This window comes from Eretmochelys imbricata, chromosome 1, assembly GCF_965152235.1.
Source record: "Eretmochelys imbricata isolate rEreImb1 chromosome 1, rEreImb1.hap1, whole genome shotgun sequence".
Lineage (NCBI taxonomy): Eukaryota > Metazoa > Chordata > Testudines > Cheloniidae > Eretmochelys > Eretmochelys imbricata.
This window is the reverse complement of record NC_135572.1, coordinates 355,111,916-355,133,827: the sequence shown is the minus strand read 5'-3', so window position 1 is coordinate 355,133,827 and position 21,912 is coordinate 355,111,916. Positions and strand designations below refer to the sequence as shown.

At 45.7% G+C, this 21,912-nt stretch overlaps 1 protein-coding gene across 5 annotated transcripts in view; it reads left to right on the top strand.

Annotated features, from left to right (window-relative positions):
• NRF1 (nuclear respiratory factor 1) overlaps positions 1 to 21,686 on the top strand; it is a 106,606-nt gene extending 84,920 nt beyond the window's left edge. For 4 of the 5 annotated variants that reach the window (XM_077837525.1, XM_077837554.1, XM_077837533.1 and 1 more), the window contains 2 exons: positions 1,940 to 1,996; positions 19,722 to 21,686. In XM_077837525.1, the coding sequence (XP_077693651.1) occupies positions 1,940 to 1,996; positions 19,722 to 19,885 (221 nt within the window). In that variant the 3' untranslated portion in view covers positions 19,886 to 21,686. The remainder of the gene's footprint in view (positions 1 to 1,939; positions 1,997 to 19,721) is intronic. The other variant, XM_077837562.1, reaches the window with a different exon arrangement.
• The last annotated feature ends 226 nt before the right edge of the window (positions 21,687 to 21,912 follow it).

Genomic DNA, 21,912 nt, shown 5'->3' with positions numbered 1-21,912 from the left:
TTTATTGCTTACAGTGCTGAAGGTGCATAGGACATGTACAGTGGGGAATGTGTGCCAAACAGCTAACAGGCTCCTGCCCTAAAAATGTACCGTCTACAGGCAGTGAAAGGATAGGCTGTGGCAATCTGGCACATAACAGAACAAAGAACAGTGTGTGGTCATTGTAGCAGGACTGCTTTATTGGAAGGGAGGTGGGGGGCATAGGTGTTAGTTTTAGGTGTTACTTTGGAGGAGAAAAGGCAGGAAGCTTGGACTCTCTCAATGACCTTGTCTTCACAAGGAAAAAAGTGTGTTCTTAACTCGAGTTAGTTAACTAACATGAAGTGAAATCCTAGTGAAGACAAAGCAATTTGCATATCATGCCTTCGCTAGAATTTTACTTCACGTTAGTTGACTCCAATTAGCAAACTCAAAAGAACACATCTCTGTTCCCGAGTGAAGACCCCAACGGAGCTGGTAGAATTCCATGAGAGGGAGCCGGATTCTAGTCTGCTGCATGCTCCACAGTTGTGTACAGTGTTGTTGGGACTGTGTCAGTCCCAGGATGTTAGAAAGACAAGGTGGGTGAGGTAAAAGATGTTATCTCACTCCCCTTCATGTTCCACAGTCAGAATTGTCCTTTATAGCGGAAGGGTGACTGAAGAGTCAGGCCCCAGGTGCGCTTTTGGATTCCACACGGAATTTGCGGTACAGGCAGGAAAACTTTATTTGGCGGGTTAACTGAGCCAATTTGATCTCAGAGCCATTGAGTGAGGATTAATAGAGAGCCTCATGATGGCAATTTTACAGTATCCGTCTTCTGCCTTTAAATCAAATACCATTGGATTGGCCTAAGAAAACACATCAAAATGGGGTTCAAAGTAAAACCAACCATAGGCACTCAATTAACCATAAGGAACAGTTAACACGAGCCTATTGCACTGATGAACACAGGTTTACTCCATTTCTAACACACACAAAAGTGAGTGAAGAAAAGAACCTGCATATCTTGGCCTGTTTGTCAGCCATGAATGTAGCTCTGTGTGTTAGCAGAAATATGTTCACTGCTGAACAAGCCAGTGAAATGCTCGGAAAGGCATCTTTTAGATGAACCCAGAGAGTATCTGGTTACATATTACTCTACTCCCTGAACAATAGTTGCTTTATACCTTCACGTATTAAATGCTCGACAGTGTGCGCTAATGCTGGTGTTCATATGTGATCCTAGTGTGACGTGTACCCTAACTTTTGAAAACTCATTTAGTTTTAAGTCTGTTGTAACTTGAAAAAATTATTCAAGACTAGTTTATCTTTTTTGTTTAAAGTGACTGGTGGGTCAGATGGGGAGAGAACCTGGATTTTAGGAACTTTCTGGGATGTGGAGAAGTCCCAGTTTGGCATCCATCTTTGGTCATGTGTCTGTCTGGTTTTGTTTTGTTTTGTGTTTTTTGTTTTGTTTCATTTTCACCTCACACACACGCTTTCCCTGGGAGTGGAGGGGAGAGCATTAACAGATGGGGACCATAGCTGTTAGGAACATACAGCAGCCCTGCCTGTCAGGCTTTCTGTGGCCTGATTATGTCACTGATCTAAATATTAGCAAGAAATCTCCTTCCTGGTGAAAGGTTTTGCACTAATGATCTGATAGAGAGTATTAATACCTGGGATCATCTGTAATAATTGCACACTCCCTGCCCCTAAACTGTTTATGTAATGTAAAATATAGTTAGAAATATATAGTCTTAGCGTATCTAATATTTTAGTGATACTCCATATGTGGACACTGAATATGGCTTTTAATTCCATGAAGGGCAAGAATGACTTCTGTTCAGTTGTTGTCCTTCACAAGTGGAGTGAAGAGGGCATATTCCTTGTCCGTACATGGGCTATTCTGGTTCTACCACCCCCTGCAATATTTTTGCCCTTTGTTCAGCATTTTATACTTGCATTTTATTGTCAGGCTTCCTAGCAGCAGACTGTTCAGGTTGCAAGTGGAGTCTAACAGAAAATTCCACAGGTGAGTTAATTTTTGTGGTGGTAGTTTGGAATGTTGGGATTAAGCTGCTGGCTGGCGTTATGGATTGTTTCTGTAGGTGTTCTGATCACGTGTGCTATTTCTTAGAGCAAAGAGGGATACATTTGTCTGTCTGTCTTTTCCTCTCACTTTTATGAGTGAAGAGTAGTAGAATTCAGACGTAAATGTACCCGTGGGTGTGTTAAATTTGCATATGTGTGGTCAAATTCACAGGTACATATTAGAGTAACAATCATGGGTGTGGGGTAGATAAGCACATGCTAATGCACTCATGGCCCAATCCTGCTATCCATATTAAGGCTACATGCCTGTGGAAGTTGGTGGGATTGCTACCCAAGAAAGGAATGAGAGTGACAGGAGTGGGCCCAAAATATATATTTCACTAATATACTCAAGTAACAACACTTGTGGTGAGGGCAAGAGGGGTGTGTGTGTGATATTTTGATTTGCAGGATGTCTGATTCTACATCTTAGAGCACATGTGCATAATAGTTATACAAAGAAAACCGCCCCCCCCCCCAACCCATCAGTGCCGAGACATTACAGTGGGGACCATTGTAGAAAAAACAGTGTCCCTTAGAGATCATCCCATTTGGCCTGTGATAGACCAGTGAACTCCAGTGGGTGTCAGTGAGTTCACTGGTCTATCACAGATGGAATGCATATGTACATACACTTCTCTGTTTGATACATAAACACAAATGACATATATTTCACTAAAGGAAAAGGAGGACTTGTGGCACCTTAGAGACTAACCAATTTATTTGAGCATGAGCTTTCGTGAGCTACAGCTCACTTCATCGGATGCATACTGTGGAAACTGCAGAAGACATTATATACACAGAGACCATGAAACAATACCTCCTCCCCTCCACTCTCTTGCTGGTAATAGCTTATGTAAAGTGATCACTCTCCTTACAATGTGTATGATAATCAAGTTGGGCCATTTCCAGCACAAATCCAGGTTTTCTCACCCTCCGCGCCCCCCCCCCCCACACACAAACTCACTCTCCTGCTGGTAATAGCCCATCCAAAGTGACCACTCTCTTTACAATGTGTATGATAAGCAAGCCCAACTTGGATGGGCTATTACCAGCAGGAGAGTGAGTTTGGGGGGGGGGGCTGAGGGTGAGAAAACCTGGATTTGTGCTGGAAATGGCCCAACTTGATTATCATACACATTGTAAGGAGAGTGATCACTTTAGATAAGCTATTACCAACAGGAGAGTGGGATGGGAGGAGGTATTGTTTCATGGTCTCTGTGTATATAATGTCTTCTGCAGTTTCCACAGTATGCATCCGATGAAGTGAGCTGTAGCTCACGAAAGCTTATGTTCAAATAAATTGGTTAGTCTCTAAGGTGCCACAAGTACTCCTTTTCTTTTTGCGAATACAGACTAACACGGCTGTTATTCTGAAACCATATATTTCATTAACAGTCATCATGATCCATGTGGGGTGGGTGACCAAGACGGTAGGCCCCCAAGAGTGGGTGCCTTCCCTTCTCAAACTATTTGAAAAATGCAGGGGTGTGTGTGTGAGATAACTGGAGTGTGAGATAACTGTTAAGTATTTCTTTAAATTGTTTTAAATAAATTGAATTTAAATACATTTTAAAATGCCGTTGTGACTTCAAATTACTGTTATGTATATTTTAAAATAGATTTTGTCCTTAAAAATCAAAATAATAGAGCATCACTTTCAGGTGCGGTTCTCCCTTCACACTTCAGAACTTGCAGCTGCCATTATACAAAGGCCCTCTAGAGAATATGGGATCCTAAAAGATGTTTTAAATGTAAAACTAAATTCAGCTTAGATATAGTCTTTACTTTATGGAAAAGCCCTGTAGACTTTAATACAGATTAAACTAGTAGATTTCAATAGAAATGTAATAGGATTCCATAGCAATTGCCCTTAAAATCACTAGAAATTAATAGAGAATGTAGAATTCTGCACTGTCATTAACATAGTTTTCAGGGAAGGAGTGATATTAAAATATTTATGGTAAAACATAATGAGAATAGTTTTCTGTTAAATTACTCTTCAGAAGTTTTAAAAACTTATAATATTGTACCTTGGCCATTTGACTAAGATCAAACATACCAGGTTAATATCTGATGCATCCTTTGTTTGGGGACCGCAGAGGAATCTACTCTGCAACTGATTAGGTGTTTCCCCTCTCTAGGAAGCTTTGGCCTCATAACACCTGTTAGCTGGCTACCTAAAATATCCTCCACTGCTGTTTATATTTCATTAAAAGAAAACAAAACTTAAAGTTTCTAACTTTAGTAAAAGTTAGATACTATGATTCTTTCTCAGTATTTTTAACTAGGTTTCCTATATATTTGAATTGACCATGATACAGACAGCTAATCAGGTTTACCCTCCTCTGTTCTGTAAAGCCAGCTGATCGAGGGAGCTTAGTAGTTAGTTCACTAGGCTTCTGGAGTCCTAGGTTCAAATGTTGTTTAGATCACAAGTGGAAATAAGCATATTTGGTCTCCTCGTCTCCATTTGCCACATCTCTCTCTTTCTCTTGCACAAAAATTGGCCAGGTTTTAGCAGACTTGCAGTCTCTGCTTGAGAGAGGCCCAACATTAGTGTTTATCTTAGGAGCAGAGCCACATGGGAAAAATGTACACAGAGTATGCCCACGCTTTGCCTCTAATTCAAGCCGGTCTGAGTATCCTTATTCAGCTCTAGAGTCATCCTCGGCATCATATGGAGGTGAGGGAGGGACAGGTAATTTAGCCGACAGGGTCGTGAGCTGAGGATTTAAAATTGGTTTCCCATGGAAAAACACGATCTGCTTCTTTGTCTCCTCTCCTAGCCCCTTTTTTTTATCAAGTAAGAAGAACATAAGGTTTTTACAGATACATCAGAACGAGGCCAAAATGACAGAAGAGGAAGGTAAAGGCTCAGAATTTCAGAATAAAGGAATATTGTCAAAATAAAAACACCTTTTTAAAGTGCTTCCCGGTGTTAACTAACACTACCTGAGAGTATTAACTGAAGGAATTTGCAATCCCAGCTTGTGATGAAGTATACAGACCTCAGTGACCAGGAAGGGGATAATCAGAGCCTCTGGCCCCAGTCAGCCCCACCCAGTTCCCCTGTGCAAGGTGTCAAGCCTGAAGGCGGGAGACAGAGGAAAAGCCTAGCTCAGTGGTGGCTGACTGGGAGAGGGAGTAGACCTTTTGAGCTAGCCCTGTGAAGGAAGGAAGGCTTGGCTGGGGCTAGAGCCTCCTTGGGACAGGTAGGCCTGGTACAGGACCTTTTTGTCTCTCATAAGTAGTTTGGGCTGCCCTTTGTTTTGGGACCAACAGAAGAATAAGCCGGGGCAGAGACTGTGAGAAAAGCCCGGCCACAGTAGGAAGCAGCCCAGATGTACGGCAGGGCGTCTGAACACTCCTCCTCTGCTTAATACAGAGCCCCTGGGGCTGGAACAGAGGGTAGAGGGCGGGCCTGGGTTCCCCTACTAGGGCAGGGGGCATGACGACTCTGGAGCCAAGGGCTGGCAGGCCCCAAAAGCCTGAAGTTGGGCCGAACCATTGGCATGCTGGAAAGGGTGGGACTGTTATTGACCTGGCCGAAGAGCCAAGTCACAGGAAGAGGCAGATCAAAGCAGGTCCAGAGCAGCTGTCGGGAGGGGGCGCCGAAGGAGGAGAGCCACTGCATCATGCCAAGCAACGAGGGAGTGTGTCTGCGGTGAGTAGACTCTTCCACATAGCTTGGCAGAGCACACCCAGGGCCACAACCTGCTCCACCCATGAACAGATGCTCTCGGGAGCCACAGAAGGGGTATTTTGCCACAATTGCTCCCAGCCTGTGGATCCATGCTTGGCCATGGCAAAGGACCGTGTGTTTGGATGACTTGCTGGGGCCTCTGCATTCCCCCCGCCCCCTCAAAAAAGCAGAGACTCCTCAGGAGATACTCCCACAAGGGCAGGTCAGTCCTCTTCAGTACTTGAGACTCAACAGGCTGGCTTATCCTCTCCAGCCAAGGATTCTGTAGGGGTAGGTCCAAAAATCTCCCCGCCTAATCCATCCCACATTGAATAAGCTCCAGGGCCATCTCCCAGGTTCTCCAGTGGGTAGTAGTCACTTGGCAAGGAATCCTTGCTGACTCTCTTCCCAGGAGGAAGATCTGAGCTCTTTCTGAGATGTACTCCCTATGCATCTTTTCCGATTTCATATTGGACAAAAAGAATGCAGGGGCTCAAGGCTCCCTCTCTGCCATATCTTCGTGATTGGAAGCCCCAAGTGATCATCCTTCCCCTCCCAAGAAGGGAAAAGAAAAGTTAAAAGGCTAGAAAATATAAAAAATAAAGCCAAAAAAGTCTTCAGCTCTTCTCCTCCCGAGCTCTAGCTTCTCCCCCAAGGAGAGGGATTTTTGGCCTTAGATCATGCTAACCCCAGGCCAGAAAAGCAGAAAAGGTAGAAGTTGGTGGATTGCAGCAGAAGATAAATGTGTAAAAGAGCAACTTAATCTCAATACACACAGCAGGCATCTGCTCTCAACAAGAGAGTGCAGGAAAAGACTAAGGCCAGACCTTGAAAAATGGGTGTTTAAAGTTAGGTCTCTCAGTCCACATTTATGCACCTAAATACGCAGCTTGCTTTTTCAGAATACCGCATAGCCAGCAGCTCCCATTAAAGTTAAATAAATTGACATTAATCCAGAAAAGGGTGAACCCCTTGTATGCGTGGTTCTTTGGAATCCTGGCACACGCTGTGTTAGTGATGCAGTGTGTAGGGTACCAGATCAACCGTCCCTATCCAGCCTTTGAGCTCTTAGATAAATCCACTCCTGTGGTGGTTATGAATGAGCTGAGGGGAGCACATTGAAATAGAACAAGATGAACCAGGACTGTGCAAAGAGTTAATCACTAACAGTTTTAGGAAAAATTTGGCAGCTGAATGGCAGATAACATGGGTGACATCCACATAGGTAGTTTGAAGTGCTTAGCTGTTGAGGGTTGGGGGGAAGAACTATTTAATTATGTTGCAGTGCTGCAGTAATCTCCCTTGGGACCCTTGCAGTTTGTTGGAGGAAAATGTAGCATCTTTGTTTGCTGTTGTGTTTGGCTAATGTTCCATGGAAAAGGCAGGACTGAAGCCTCATTATATTCATTATAATTTACAGGTTGGTGTCTGGGGCTTCCCCATTCATACTCATGCTCCATCCATAAGCTTCCCTGTTGCACCTCGACATTGGTGTTCACACGTTGTTGTGTAAAATCCCCTACCTTTTGGCAGATCTGTTATGCTCTGTTGTGCATCTTTGAGAGCGTTGGCTTTTTTAACCTGATTAGACCAGGATGGCTCCTCCAGAGACACATGGTGATGTGAAGACAGGTTTGAGGTCACAAAACAAAATAAAGTTTGCAAGTCCTTTCAAACCATGCTGGGTGGAGCAGTTTCCCTATCTAATGTCTGTGAAGTGCCTTGGGATGGCTAGCACTAGGGTCTGACTATTCAGAAATGGGGAGCTCAACACTTTTTGCAGTTAGGACCCTGTAGAGCATCTCAAATTTAGTCTTCCCCCCACCCCCCCAATGGAGACACCCTAAATCACATAGATGAACAAGATTTGTTGTGGGAGAGTCAACACAGCTTTTGTAAAAGGAAATCATGCCTCACCAATCTGTTAGAATTCTTTGAGGGGGTCAACAAGCATGTGGACAAGGCTGATTCAGTTGATATAGTGTACTTGGATTTTCAGAAAGCCTTTGACAGGGTTGCTTACCCAAGGCTCTTAAGGAAACTAAGCAGTCATGGGATAAGAGGAAAGGTCCTCTCATGGATCAGTAACTGGTTAAAAGACAGGGAAACATAGGATGGGAATAAATGGTCCGTTTTCACAATGGAGAGAGTTAAACAGCGAGGTCCCCCACGGATCTGTACTGGGATCTGTGCTGCTCAGCATACTCATTAATGATCTGGAAAAAGGAGTGAACAGTGAAGTGGCAAAGTTTGCAGATGATACTGAAATTATTCAAGGTAATTAAGTCCAAAGCTACTGTGAAGAGTTACAGGGGTATCTTACAAAACTGGGTGACTGGGCAACAAAATGGCAGATGAAATTCAGCATTGATAAATGCAAAGGAATGCACATTAAAAGGAAAATCCCAACTACACATATATAAAGATGGGTTCTGGGTTAGCTGTTACCACTCAAGAAAGAGATCTTGGAGTCATTGTGGGCAGTTCTGTGAAAACTTCAGCTCAGTGCACAGCAGCAATCAAAAAGGCTGGCAGTGTTAGGAACTATTAGGAAAGGGATAGAAAATATCACCGAAAAATATCAGAATGGCACTATATACCTAAACCATAGTACACCTAAACCTTGAACACTGTATACCCAAGTGTTGTTTACCCTTTCCCACAATACAAAACCCAGGGCCTACCCCATGAAATGAATAGGCAACAGGTTTAATACAAACAAGAGGAAATACATTTTTACACAACCCACAACTAATCTATGGAACTCGTTGCCATGGGATGTGGTGATGGCCAAAAATATAACTGGGTTCAGAAAAGAACTAAAGTTCCTGGAGGATAGGTCCATCAATGGTTATTAGCCAGGATAGTCAGGGATGTAACCCCATGCTCGGGGCAAACCTAAACCTCTGACTGCCAGAAACCAGGAAAGGAAGACAAATGGATCTCTCTAAATTGCCCTGTTCTATACACTCCCCCTGAAGCTCAGGAACTGGTCACTGTCAGAGACAGAATACTGAGCTAGATGAACCATTGGTCTGACCCATAGAATCATGGAAGATGAGGGTTGGAAGAGACCTCAGGAGGTCATCTAGTCCAATCCCAGCCAAGGCTTTGTCAAGCCGGGCCTTAAAAACCTCTAAGGATGGAGATTCCACCACCTCCCTAGGTAACCTTTCCAGTGCTTCACTGCCCTCCTAGTGAAATATTTTTTCCTAATATCCAACCTAGACCTCCCCCACTGCAACTTGAGACCATTGCTCCTTGTTCTGTCATCTGCCACCATTGAGAACAGCCTAGCTCCATCCTCTTTGGAACCCCCCTTCAGATAGTTGAAGGCTGCAATCAAATCCCCCCTCTCTCTTCTCTTCTCTTCTGCAGACTAAATAATCCCAGTTCCCTCAGCCTTTCGTCATAAATCATGTGCCCCAGTCCCAATCATTTGTGTTGCCCTCTGCTGGACTCTCTCCAATTTGTCCTCATCCTTTCTGCAGTGGGGGGTCAAAAACTGGATGCAATACTCCAGATGTGGCCTCACCAGTGCTGAATAGAGGGGAATAATCACTTCCCTCAATCTGCTGGCAATGCTTCTACTAAAGCAGCCCAATATACCATTAGCCTTCTTGGCAACAAGGGCACGCTGTTGACTCATATCCAGCTTCTCATCAACGGTAATCCCCAGGTCCTTTTCTGCAGAACTGCTGCTTAGCCAGTTGGTCCCAAGCCTGTAGCAGTGCATGGGATTCTTCCGTCCTAAGTGCAGGACTCAGCACTTGTCCTTGTTGAACCTCATCAGATTTCTTTTGGCCCAATCCTTCAATTTGTCTAGGTCACTCTGGATCCTTTCCCTACCCTCCAGCATATCTACCTCTCCCCCAGCTTAGTGTCATCTGTGAACTTGTTGAAGGCGCAATCCATCCCATCATCCAGATCATTAATGAAGATGTTGAACAAAACCAGCCCCAGGACTGACCCCTGGGGCACTCCGCTTGATACTGGCTGCCAACTAGACATCAAGCCATTGAGCCCGACGATCTAGCCAGTTTTCTATCCACCTTATAGTCCATTCATCCAATCCTTACTACTTTAACTTGCTGGCAAGATTACTGTGGGAGACGGTATCAAAAGTTTTGCTAAAGTCAAGGTAAATCACGTCCACCGCTCTCCCCATCTCCACAGAGCCAGTTATCCAATCATAGAAGGCAATCAGGTTGATCAGGCATGACGTGCCCTTGATGAATCCATGTTGACTGTTCCTGATCACCTTCCTCTCCTCCAAGTGCTTCAAAATGGATTCCTTGAGGACCTGCTCCATGATTTTTCCAGGGACTGAGGTGAGGCTGACCAGTCTGTGTTCCCCGGATTCTCTTTCTTCCCTTTTTTAAAGATAGGCACTATATTTTCCTTTTGCCAATTGTCCAAGACCTCCCCTGATCACAACAAGTTTTCAAAGATAATGGCCAATGGCTCTGCAATCACATCAGCCAACGCCCTCAGCACCCTTGGATGCGTTAGATCCGGCTGCATGGACTTGTGCACGTCCAGCTTTTCTAAATAGTCCTTAACCTGTTCTTTCACCACTGAGAGCTGCTTACCTTCTATCCATACTGTGCTTCCCAGTGCAGCAGTCTGGGAGCTGACCTTGTCTGTGAAGACTGAGGCAAAAAAAGCATTGAGTAGTTCAGCTTTTTCCACATTACCTGTAGAAACCCTTCTTGTTACCCTTCACATCCCTTGCTAGCTGCAACTCCAACTGTGCTTTGGCCTTCCTGATTCCACCCTGCATGCTCAAGCAATACTTTTATACTCCTTCCTAGTCATCTGTCCAAGTTTCCACTTCTTGTAAGCTTCCTTTTTGTGTTTAAGCTCACTGAAGATTTCTGTTAAGCCAAGCTGGTCGCCTGCCATACTTGCCATTCTTTCTGCACATTGGGATGGGTTGCTCCTGCGTCCTTAATAAGGCTTCTTTAAAATACAGCCAGCTCTTCTGGGCTCCTTTCCCCCTCATTTTAGCCTCCCAGGGGATCCTGCCCATCAGTTCCCTGAGGGAGTCAAAATCTGCTTTTCTGAAGTCCAGGGTCCATATTCTGCTGCTCTCCTTTCTTCCTTTTGTCAGGATCCTGAACTCGACCATCTCATGGTCACTGCTACCCAGGTTGCCACCCACTGCTATTCCCCTACCAATTCTTCCCTGTTTGTGAGCAGCAGGTCAAGAGGAGCATGGCCCCTAGTTGGTTCCTCCAGCACTTGCACTAGGAAGTTGTCCCAGCACTCTCCAAAAACTTCCTGGATTGTCTGTGTACCGCTGTATTGCTCTCCCAGCAGATGTCAGGGTGACTGAAGTCCCCCATGAGAACCGGAGCCTGTGATCTGGAAACTGCCGTTAGTTGTCTGAAGAAACCCTTGTCTACCTAATCCTTCTGGTCTGGTGGTCTATGGCTGACGCCCACCATGACATCACCTTTGTTGCTCTCGCCTCTAAACTTAACGCAAAGACTCTCAACAGGTTTTTCTCTGGTTTCATACTGGAGCTCTGAGCAATCACAGAGCTCTCTTACATACAGTGCAACTCCCCCACCTTTTCTCCCCCGCCTGTCCTTCCTGAACAGTTTATACCCCTCCATGACAGAGCTCCAGTCATGTGAGTTACCCCACCAAGTCTCTGTTATTCCAATCACATCAGAGTTCCTTGAGTGTGCCAGGACTTCCAGTTCTCCCTGCTTATTTCCCAGGCTTCTTGCGTTCATGTACAGGCACCTAAGATAATTAGCCAATTGCCCTGCTTTCTCACTATGAATCAGGAGGCCTCTCCTGTTGCACACTCCTCCTTGTGTTTCCTACCGGTATCCCACTTACCTCTGGGCTTATATGACCACCCACGGGCGAACCTAGTTTAAAGCTCTCCTCACTAGGTTAGCAAGCCTGCCTGCGAAGATGCTCTTCCCTCTCTCCATTAAGTGGATCCCATCTCTTCCTAGTAATCCTTCTTCCTGGAACAGCATCCCATGATCAAAGAATCCAAAGCCCTCTCTCCGACAGCACCTGCGTAACCACGCATTTGCCTCCCTATTCGATGGTCCCTACCTGGGCCTTTTCCTTCAACAGGAAGGATGGATGAGAACACGACTTGCCCCTCAAAGTCCTTTATCCTTCTTCCCAGAGCCACGTAGTCTGCAGTGACCTGCTCAAGTGACCTGCTGATCGTTCTTGGCAGCATTATTGGTGCCCACGTGGAGAAGTAGGAAGGGGTAGCGGTCTGAGAGCTTGATCAGTCTCGGCAGACACTCCATCACATCCTGAATTCTAGCTCCAAGCAAGCAGCACACTTCTCAAGTTTCCCAGTCTGGACGGCAGATGCATGACTCCGTCCTCCTTAGGAGGGAGTCCCGACCACCATCAGCCGTCTCCTCCTCTTGGGAGTTGTCAAGGTTCCTCCCCCACTCTGAACTCTAGGGTACAAATGTGGGGACCTGCATGAAAAACCTCCTAAGCTTATCTTTACCAGCTTAGGTCAAAACTTCCCCAAGGTACAAAATATTCCACCCGTTGTCCTTGGACTGGCCGCTACCACCACCAAACTAATACTGGTTACTGGGGAAGAGCTGTTTGGACGCGTCCTTCCCCCCAAAATACTTCCCAAAACCTTGCACCCCACTTCCTGGACAAGGTTTGGTAAAAAGCCTCACCAATTTGCCTAGGTGACTACAGACCCAGACCCTTGGATCTTAAGAACAATGAACAATCCTCCCAACACTTGCACCCCCCCTTTCCTGGGAAATGTTGGATAAAAAGCCTCACCAATTTGCATAGGTGACCACAGACCCAAACCCTTGGATCTGAGAACAATGAAAAAGCATTCAGTTTTTTACAAGAAGACTTTTAATAGAAAATAGAAGTAAATAGAAATAAAGAAATCCCCCCTGTAAAATCAGGATGGTAGATATCTTACAGGGTAATTAGATTAAAAAACATAGAGAACCCCTGTAGGCAAAACCTTAAGTTACAAAAAAGATACACAGACAGAAATAGTTATTCTATTCAGCATAATTCTTTTCTCAGCCATTTAAAGAAATCATAATCTAACACATACCTAGCTAGATTACTTACTAAAAGTTCTAAGACTCCATTCCTGGTCTATCCCCGGCCAAGACCCAGCATACAGACAGACACAGACCCTTTGTTTTTCTCCCTCCTCCCAGCTTTTGAAAGTATCTTGTCTCCTCATTGGTCATTTTGGTCAGGTGCCAGCGAGGTTACCTTTAGCTTCTTAACCCTTTACAGGTGAGAGGAGCTTTCCCCTGGCCAGGAGGGATTTCAAAGGGGTTTACCCTTCCCTTTATATTTATGACAGGAGTGGTGGTCGTGGAACCCCGATCCCTAGGACAATGCATCCCATACCTTCCGGTTGATGGGGTCTCCTTCTGATCCCTTCCCTCAGATAACTCTTCCAAACCATTCTCCACCGTAGTACCTGTGTAGAGAGCCTGAAAATAGTTTCTTACCTCTATCTGCATTGGGAGTACATGGGTTCTCCTCTTTCTTCTTCGGGAGGTCACATGTTGCCAATTTTCTTCCCCGTTCTCTACTACCCTCTCTGATACTTCAGCATGCTGTGCCTGCAGTACCAAACGCTGACTTCTACCCAGAAAGTCTTCCTTTTCTTTGATGCAACGCAGGGTTTATACTTGGGTCTCTAGTCCTTTTAACCTTCTCTTCAAATCTGGAGGCCAGCTTTCACTGTGTACAGACGAAGTCGCTTCTGTCCTCTGGGAGAAAGACAAACGTGGCACGTCCTGTGCAGGTCACAACAGCTGATCGCTCTTTACAGGTGTGTGGCCCTATTCTGTCTTTAGTGCCAGCTTGTCTTCTACTCTGATCACGATGGAACATTCCCTACTGAGACCTCTGGGGAATAAGCCTCCATCCTTGCCCAAGAGAGCTCATAATCAGAGACCAGCAACAGAGAAAGGGGTAAAGCAGTCCACTTGTGTAAAAATAAATACAGCAGCTCCCCTATGGCCTTCAGTCTCGCCATTAGCAATGGGCTGATTTCATTGATTTCACTTAAACTCAACATAGCCAAAGGTGACTTCCTCATCACCCTGCCCACCCAGCACCTTCCCACTGGAGGTAATGGCTGAGAACACAACCATCCTCCCTGTCACTCAGGCCTGTAGCCTGAGCATCATCTTTGAATATTGCAACTTCCTTCTCCTTTAGTCCATACAAAATAGAGTTACTAAGATGATTTGTCTGGCCTGGCATTGTCCGTATCTAGCCCTCCTTTGTATCCCTCTAACCAGCTCCTGTTCCTTCACTACATCAGATTCAAGGCTCTTGTAAGGCCCTACACAGCTCTGTTCCTTCCTGCTAATCTACTCTAGAGTCCTGTCGCAGAACCCCATTCCCCTGCCAGTGACGCTGGCCTTTTTCTGCATTTCCCACAGGCTCCTTTGGGCTTGTTTCCAGCCTGCCCCTTAGAAAGTCCCCTCTGAACTATTCCATAAAGCCACTCTCCTATCCTTCAAGACCCACTTTCACAGTGATAGGCACAGGTAGCTGCAAGTGGCAAGTTGCGGGGACAGCTGATTCAGATTTGATTTATTGGTCTAAACCAATCATTTATTTTTAAAAGTTTGTCTCTAAGCCGTCTAGCTGTGCACACAGCTGGCCTGCGTACATGGATCTTATAACCATTCCTCTTCTTCCTGTTCGTTTGTTACCCGTGTGTTGCATCTGCTTGTCATTTAGACTTAAGTTTGTTGGGGCAGGAACACACTCATTATGTTTAGTCCCCAGCAAGATGGGATCCTGATCAAGACTGGGGCCTTTGGGCCCTATCCCAACACAAATAACATAGGTAACATGACAGAAGTGGGTCTTGAATGAGGATTTGAAGGAGGGAAGCAGAATGGCTGGAGGCCATGTTGTTAGTGAGTAGTGGTGGGTGAGGTATGGTTTCAGGAAGAAAATCCCTTCACAAAGAGGAGTGAATGTATGTCCCTGCTCCATCTCTGCACTCCGTTGCTTTGAAAACCTTCTGTTGTCTGTGCGGGTTGGTTGCATTATTAATAATGTTTGTTTATGGGCCTTCACCTGGCAGGAGCAGATCTGAACTGTGTGCGCAGCTGAAGTGTGGCATTGCGCCATGGAACTCTGCCGTATCCCGCCCATCTGTTGGCAAGAAGCAGTATGATGATTTCTGCCTGCTGTCTCTCTCAGTAATAGCCATATCTCCTTCAAGGAATTGTTCCCTCTTTGCAGATACTTGTATTTGCATAGCCCCAAAAGTTTTGTGTAAGGGATTGCCTTTTTAATACAATTGAAAGGATCCCAAACCCATGCTTTAGATTAACATGTGCCAGCTAGATTAGGGCTAATCAGGGTCCAGGTTTTAGCAGATGCAGTGCAGGGACAATCCTAGACCTGATTACGGTGTATCTGCCATTTAATCGTATCTCTCCCAAGGGTGATCATCTCTGCTTTAATGCACAGCAGACTTTACAGCCATCGCCTGTCTCCTTCCTTGGTTTACTGCCACTACTGTCAAAAAGGCTTCTACCTCAGAGGCTGTGGCGATTTAGTTTAATCCCACATAGAAGGGCGCCTCTCTCTCATGGATAATTCCCTGCTCTAAGGTATTGCTGTGTCGGAGGCGGGGCTGGGCTTGACTACACCCCTGATACCAGGAATCCATCCTTCCCAGAGAGACTGAGCCCATTCAGTCTCCCCCTCTCAGTAAAGACCCTTTCTCTGGCCGGCAACGGCTGGATCCTAGTGTGCGCCGATGCTCCCCTTTGTACATCACAGGGGGGTCAAGCTTTGTAACCTTGCGTGTTCCCTGGCCAATAAGAGAGAGTCAGTCCCTTGCATTGTGCGGAGTCTTTGGAATGTCACTCCTAAGTAGGCCAGGAGACCCATTCGGCCAGTGTGGCACAATGAGAACTTTTAGGACCAGTAAGTCTAGCTGCCCGGAGTGGAGATCTGCCAGCTTCTTGTGTGTCTGGTAGGTGCTCGGGTTCCATGCTGGCCTAAGGCCAAGCTTCCGGGTTGCTGCCTGCCTCCTCTACAAACTGAAGTCTGCAAGGTTTTCTTGACTAGTCCATCTAAGACTTTTTTTTCTTTTTTTTTTTACGGGGGTGGTGCTGTTGGTTACAGTAGGGCCCTGGGAAGCAGGTCTCTTCTCTCTATTCCAGATCCTGCCAGTGACTCGCTGTGTGACCTTGGGGCAGGTACTTAACCCCTCTGGATCTTGGTACCATCTGTAAAGTGGGCAGACGAATACCTACTTCCTAGGGGGTTTGTGAGTCTTAATTGTTTGCAGTACGTGTTGAGATCTGCAGATGAAAGGGGCTAGCGCAGTGCAAAGTATTACTGAACTCTGTGCCCTCTCAAACTCTGGGGCACCCTCCTGGCCAGCATGATTAAGACACAAGCTTTTCTGTCTGCACAAAAAGTGACCCGAGGACACGGAAACACATTCTGCTGCCTCCTGTCATTAAATAGTGTCCTCTGGGGATAGGGGTCCTGACCTCGGCTAGTGAAATCTGAGTCAAATTGCCCAAACAGGATAGTGGTTTGACAGTAGACTCCTCTGTCTGGAAAACCTGGATCAAAGATCCAGCTATCCAGAATGATTTGAACTTGGTCTGGGTAAGGGACAATTCTGCACTAGCCAGGGGCATCGACTAGATGATCTAATAAGTCATTTCCTTTGCTAATTTCTAGGATTCCATAGTCTAGCCAAAATTGCTACAGCTTTCCCTTGCTCTGCCCTGCATCCAGGTGCATGTACCACGGTGTTACTGGAAGGCAAGAGGCTGCACCTTTGTTGCAATTATTGTACATCACTTAATTGCCCAAACTGTACAGAAACCTCTGGGGCCTTAATACATTTTCTTATTGTCCAAGCAGTAAACTAACCTGAATTTGTCATACCACATCACAGGATTATTCCGATAGCACCAGAAGTGAGCGTGAAGCTTTACAGACACATAATTGGACCTTAAACCGTAGCAGTGTAAATGATCATGAGAGCAGGAGTCGATAGCTAAAAGAAGAAAAGCTGATAGGAAGAAATTAGGTTTATTTCAGAGCGGCGGGTGGCAGTTCTAGGGATAAAGGGGCAGGCTGACTGGTGCTCTGGGAACGAATGATGGTTGTATAGTGAATCAGGCTGTTGTCTGTAAGACTCCTGCCTTTCTCTTTGTGGAAGTTGGAAGGTGTGTAGTGAATGAAGCAGGGGACTGCAGGAAGAGAAAGGATGATCTCATGGTGAAGGCAGTTGATGGGTGCCCCTAGAGAACTGGACTCTCTCCGGGCCTCTGCTGCACAGTTCCTGAGCAAATCACTTAAACAGAACTTGTCATAAAGCAGCCACTAATTGCGTGTGCCTCGTTTTCTGAGTGCCCGATGTGAGACTTTGGGAGCCAGATTTAGAGGGATGCTGTGTACGCACACCTGCTATTGAAGTTGATTGAAGCGAGCTGTGCTTTTAAGATAGAAATATAAAATTGCTAATTATTCTGAAAAATCAGGCCTGAGACATCTAAAGTCAGAGACCCAAAATAGGGGCGACCTTTGATAATTTTGGCCTTAATCATTCAGTTTCACATCTGTGAAATGGGGATACCACCACCTTACCACACGTACCTCATTAATGTGTGAGAAGCACTCAGCCATCATGGTGAAAGTGCCGTAGAAACACCATGAGTAGATGAATAATTTTGTATTCAGAGCAGGGTTTGAATGGCGTGCCTTAAACAAAACCTCAGGCAACACTCTGAATGTGGAAGATAAAAGGGATGTTGAATAACTATCCATTCACTGACGGAAGCAGGAGTCCCGTGGAAAAAATAGTACATGATTATGTAATTGAAGACTGTATCATAATGCATATGGATAAGAGAGCTGAATTCATGCTGCACGGGCCCAAAGATGTGTCCACAAACTGAGTTACTGGCTGATTTCTGTGACCTTGTCCAGCTTTAATCCAGACTGTTCCTCTCTCTTCTCGCCTTCGCTCATGTTAAGTCCAAATTCAGTACTAGGAACCTTGTCTAGTCTGATCCATGAGGCAGCTTGGGACACAACACAGATAACAGATTTTTTTTTTTTTTCCCCATGAACATGTTCCTTAACATCTGAATGAAAACAGCTTTGCTCTCGTGGCTGGGTGGGGCTGGAGAATTTACAAGCAGTCTGGAATCCTTGTACTAAAGTGAGAGGCTCAGGGGAGAAACTGACCAGCCCGGTCTCATTTTCTCAGCTGAGCGAAATGCAGACAGTTAACACACAGCCTCAACTGGGAAATAAATTGCACTGTTTAAAATTGGTTTGGGTTTAACAATGACAAGGTGTTTGGTTACTGCCAAAGTCACTTTCCAGCTGCTCTAAACGGGTCTCCCCATCCCTTCCTGAATCCTATACTAGCCTTCCCCTCTTCCCCTCCAGGGCCCCCACTTCCACTTTCCCTTCTCTAATATGTCCCTTCCACTCTTGCTCTGGCCAGTCCCTGATCCTGTCCAGTTCCTAGGTCCCCATCACTTACTCTTGCTTTTATGCCTTTGCATACTGATATGTGAACCAGCCTCCCAGTCAGTATACACAGAGCTCCCGTGCACCTTGAAACCAGCCTGTTCTTCAACGCATTCCAACTCCAATCACTCACCTTTCTTGCAGTGTAGCACTGTGGGCCCTTAGAGCCTTTGTTTCATGGCCACACCTTCTCCCCGTGTATGCCACCATGTACCCATTGGAATACCTCCTCTGGAATATGTGTACAGTTCTGTACCCCATATTCAAGAAAGATGAATTCAAACTGGAACCGGCACAGAGAAGAGCTACTAACACGATCAGGAGAAGGAAGGGCCTATCTTAAGAGAAGAAACTGGAAGAGCATGGCTTATTTAGCATAGCAAAATGAAGGCTGAGAGCGGATCTGAATACTTGCTCCAAATTTGTTAGGGGTTAAACACCAGGGAGGGTGAACCGCTAGTTAAGCTAAAGGACAGTGGTTGGCACCAAAACAAATGGGCATAAATTGGCCATGAACAGACTCAGGCCAGAAATTAGAAGAAGGTTTCTAATCAGCAGAGGAATGAGGTTTTAGAACAACCTCTCAATAGCAATTGTGGGAGAAACAATTCGTTTTGAGAGAGAGCTGGACAAATTTATGAGTGGGATTGTATGACAGGATAGCTTATGATGGTTGGGGGCAGGGCTCAGCAGCCCGTGGGGTCCCTTTCAGTGCATGTCTTTTATGTTCCTAGAGCTCATCTGGTCACCTGTGCGGGTGAGGAAGGGATCTCTTTCCTCTCCTCCCCGCATGTATTCTGTGGTTGGGTGGGTTTTTTTGTTTTGTCTTTTTGTCTCCTTCCTCTGAAGCACCAGGGGTGTGCATGGCTGGAGATGGGACACTGCACAGGGAGGGTCAATGCTCTGAGACGGCACCAAGCAGTCTCTCTCTCACATTCTTAGCCACCTGGTTCTTGCTCATGTACCCAGGGTCTCACTGATCACCATATGTGGGGGTCAGGAAGGAATTTCCCCCCAGGTCAGATTGGCAGTGACCAGGTGTGAGTTTTACCTTCTTCTGTGGCTTGGAGTGTGGGTCACATGCCAGGATCATCAGGGTATTTCTGCCATTGCAGGGGCTGTGGGCACTGGTGCACCTCGGTCCTTCCTGTTCTCTGCCTGTGGCACACAGTAGTTTAGTCTCCTGTGGGCTGTAATACTTTGATCTAATTTTGGGGTTAGTGTCTGGGTGCTGAATGGTGCTGGTGGCCTGTGATAGCCAAGAGATCTCACTAAATGATCTGGTCCCTTCTGGCCTTAAACTGTATGATTCTGATTTGGAGCTATGTAAATAATAGCAACACACGCATGATAAAAGATGTATCAAAACATGCTTGAGTCCTTTGATTTGTCCAGTTGAAATGACTGAACTATCTGCAAATCCCATCGCCTACTTTTGTCTCCGCAGGGCTCGTCCAGATCCCCGTCAGCATGTACCAGACGGTGGTAACCAGCCTTGCCCAGGGGAATGGTCCCGTTCAGGTCGCCATGGCTCCCGTTACTACGAGGATAGCAGACAGTGCCGTCACCATGGATGGTCAGGCAGTGGAGGTTGTGACCTTGGAACAGTGATGCCACTGCCCCGGCAGGATCATGATGATGTTTTTCCTCGTCTCTTACGTGAATAATTTTTTTACGCCTCTTCAGAGATGCAATCAGGTGGTATTGAGTCTCTCCACTTTGGAAGCAAAGGTTTCGTTAACCTTTTTTTAAAAGGAAAAACAAAATAGCAGAGGATGTGTTAAGTGCATTTTTATAGTGCCGCGCTGATCTTGCGGGAGTGGAAAGCCAATTGGTAATGGACTTTCATTCTGAGGAGATTTAAATCAAAACACACACACACCCCCAAACCCCCGCATGAAATCTCTCTCCTTAGAATCAGGGCAAGATGGGAAGATTGCCACCCCCTGTAGGAAGCGGCTGTGCCCTTGACTGGAGACCGTTCCAACAGCGCTGCTGCCCGCTAAACCGGCAGCGAGTTCTGTGGTGGCTCCCGGGGTCGGCCCCTCTGCCCCGTCGCTTTGAGAATTCGGTTTCAAAAGAGAGCGAGAGAGAGCGTTTGGAAAAAGTCTCTCCTCGGGGAAGGCGCAGGCATGATTGTGTAGGGGCAGCAATAGCTTTTTGAAGGGATAAAGCTCCTCAGAGGACAGCAATTGATTACCCCGCAGTCCCCGTAAGAGAGGAAAACTCTGCCGTTGAAGTTCTTAAGTTGAAGTTTCCATGGAGAGTTCCACCCATGCCCCTGCCTTGCTCTCCTGTAATCCACGCTCAAGACCTGCCCTTATCTTCTCTGCTATGGAAATGGAGCTGACATTTTAGACCTTTCTCTTTATTCTTTCATGTTTGTAAATTTAGACTGCAGTGGCGACTCTCTTGGGGGGCTTTGGCTGGGGTGCTGAGGAAGGGGAAGGCTGTTAAGAAAGTGAGGAGTTACTGACTAGGGCAAATTCTTCCTTCCCCTGCATCTCCCCAGGACTCGTTTTATACCTGAATCTTATTCAGCCCCGTTGCTGAGAGGTACATTGAGTTCACCTGAGCTATGTCTGTCACTGGTATTATCAGAGCTGTGATAGGACTGTATGAAACAGACGTCCCCTATCACAGCCTCTACCCATCCTGGAATATCCAATCCCCACAGTATTTCCTTGCTCAATAAATATGAGGGTCAAACCGACTCCTCCCATAGCCCCCTGACCCAGTTCGCGTTCCCCAGGTCATGCACCTGTTTCTGCTGTATGTGCATCTCCAGCACGGCTTTGCTGCTGCTAGTTTTTTAATCTACTTCATGTGAAAACCTCTAGACAGAAAAACGCCTGGTGTGTTTTCAGTGGCTGATTTTACTTTGACTTTCCAATGGGCCAAACCTTTGCTTCCCAAAACCAACAAACACTGCCCCTCCCCCAGGCAAGCTCCTCCCTCCTTTTAGCCACACCCGCCTTCGGTGTGTGCAATTGTGCATGGTATTTAATTTTTTTTATTTTAAGTGGCCATTTAACAAAATTCTCCACGTCTTGCTCCACCTTCGAGAAAGTTTTCAGATTCTTGTATTTACTTGTTTTATATGAAAATATCAAATGTTCTTTGTATATGTTTTTCTGTACTTTAAGGAGGGGAGGGAAACATTTCCGTAGAAACAGCCCTGCTTTTCCGATTTATTTTTTTTAACTATTATTATTTTTTATTGTCGTTGTGAAGATGTCCAGTGGCTTTAAAGTCAGTGTTTCTTTGGCGATGAAATAACGTTCTTACAGTCTAAGACATTCTCCCCAGAAAAAGGAAAGAAAACCAAACAGTCAAGTAGCAGAGCATGGAATACCTGTTGTTTTCCCATTCTGTCTATTATTGCCTCATTCAATAAATTGTTACAAATGTGTCTGCACCTGGAGTCTCTCAGTTTGTAGGTCTTTGCATAGTTTTGGTAAATGGAGGGAAGATGTTTTTAAAAGGGAGACTATCAGGTGGTAAATGTATAGTAACTTTTTTTGTTGTTGCTTACATGTTGCTAATATCTTAGGGCCTTTCCCTGCAGACATCTACACACACCTGAGTAACTTGACTCAGGTGCGTAATCCCATTGACTCCAATAAAACTATTCAACT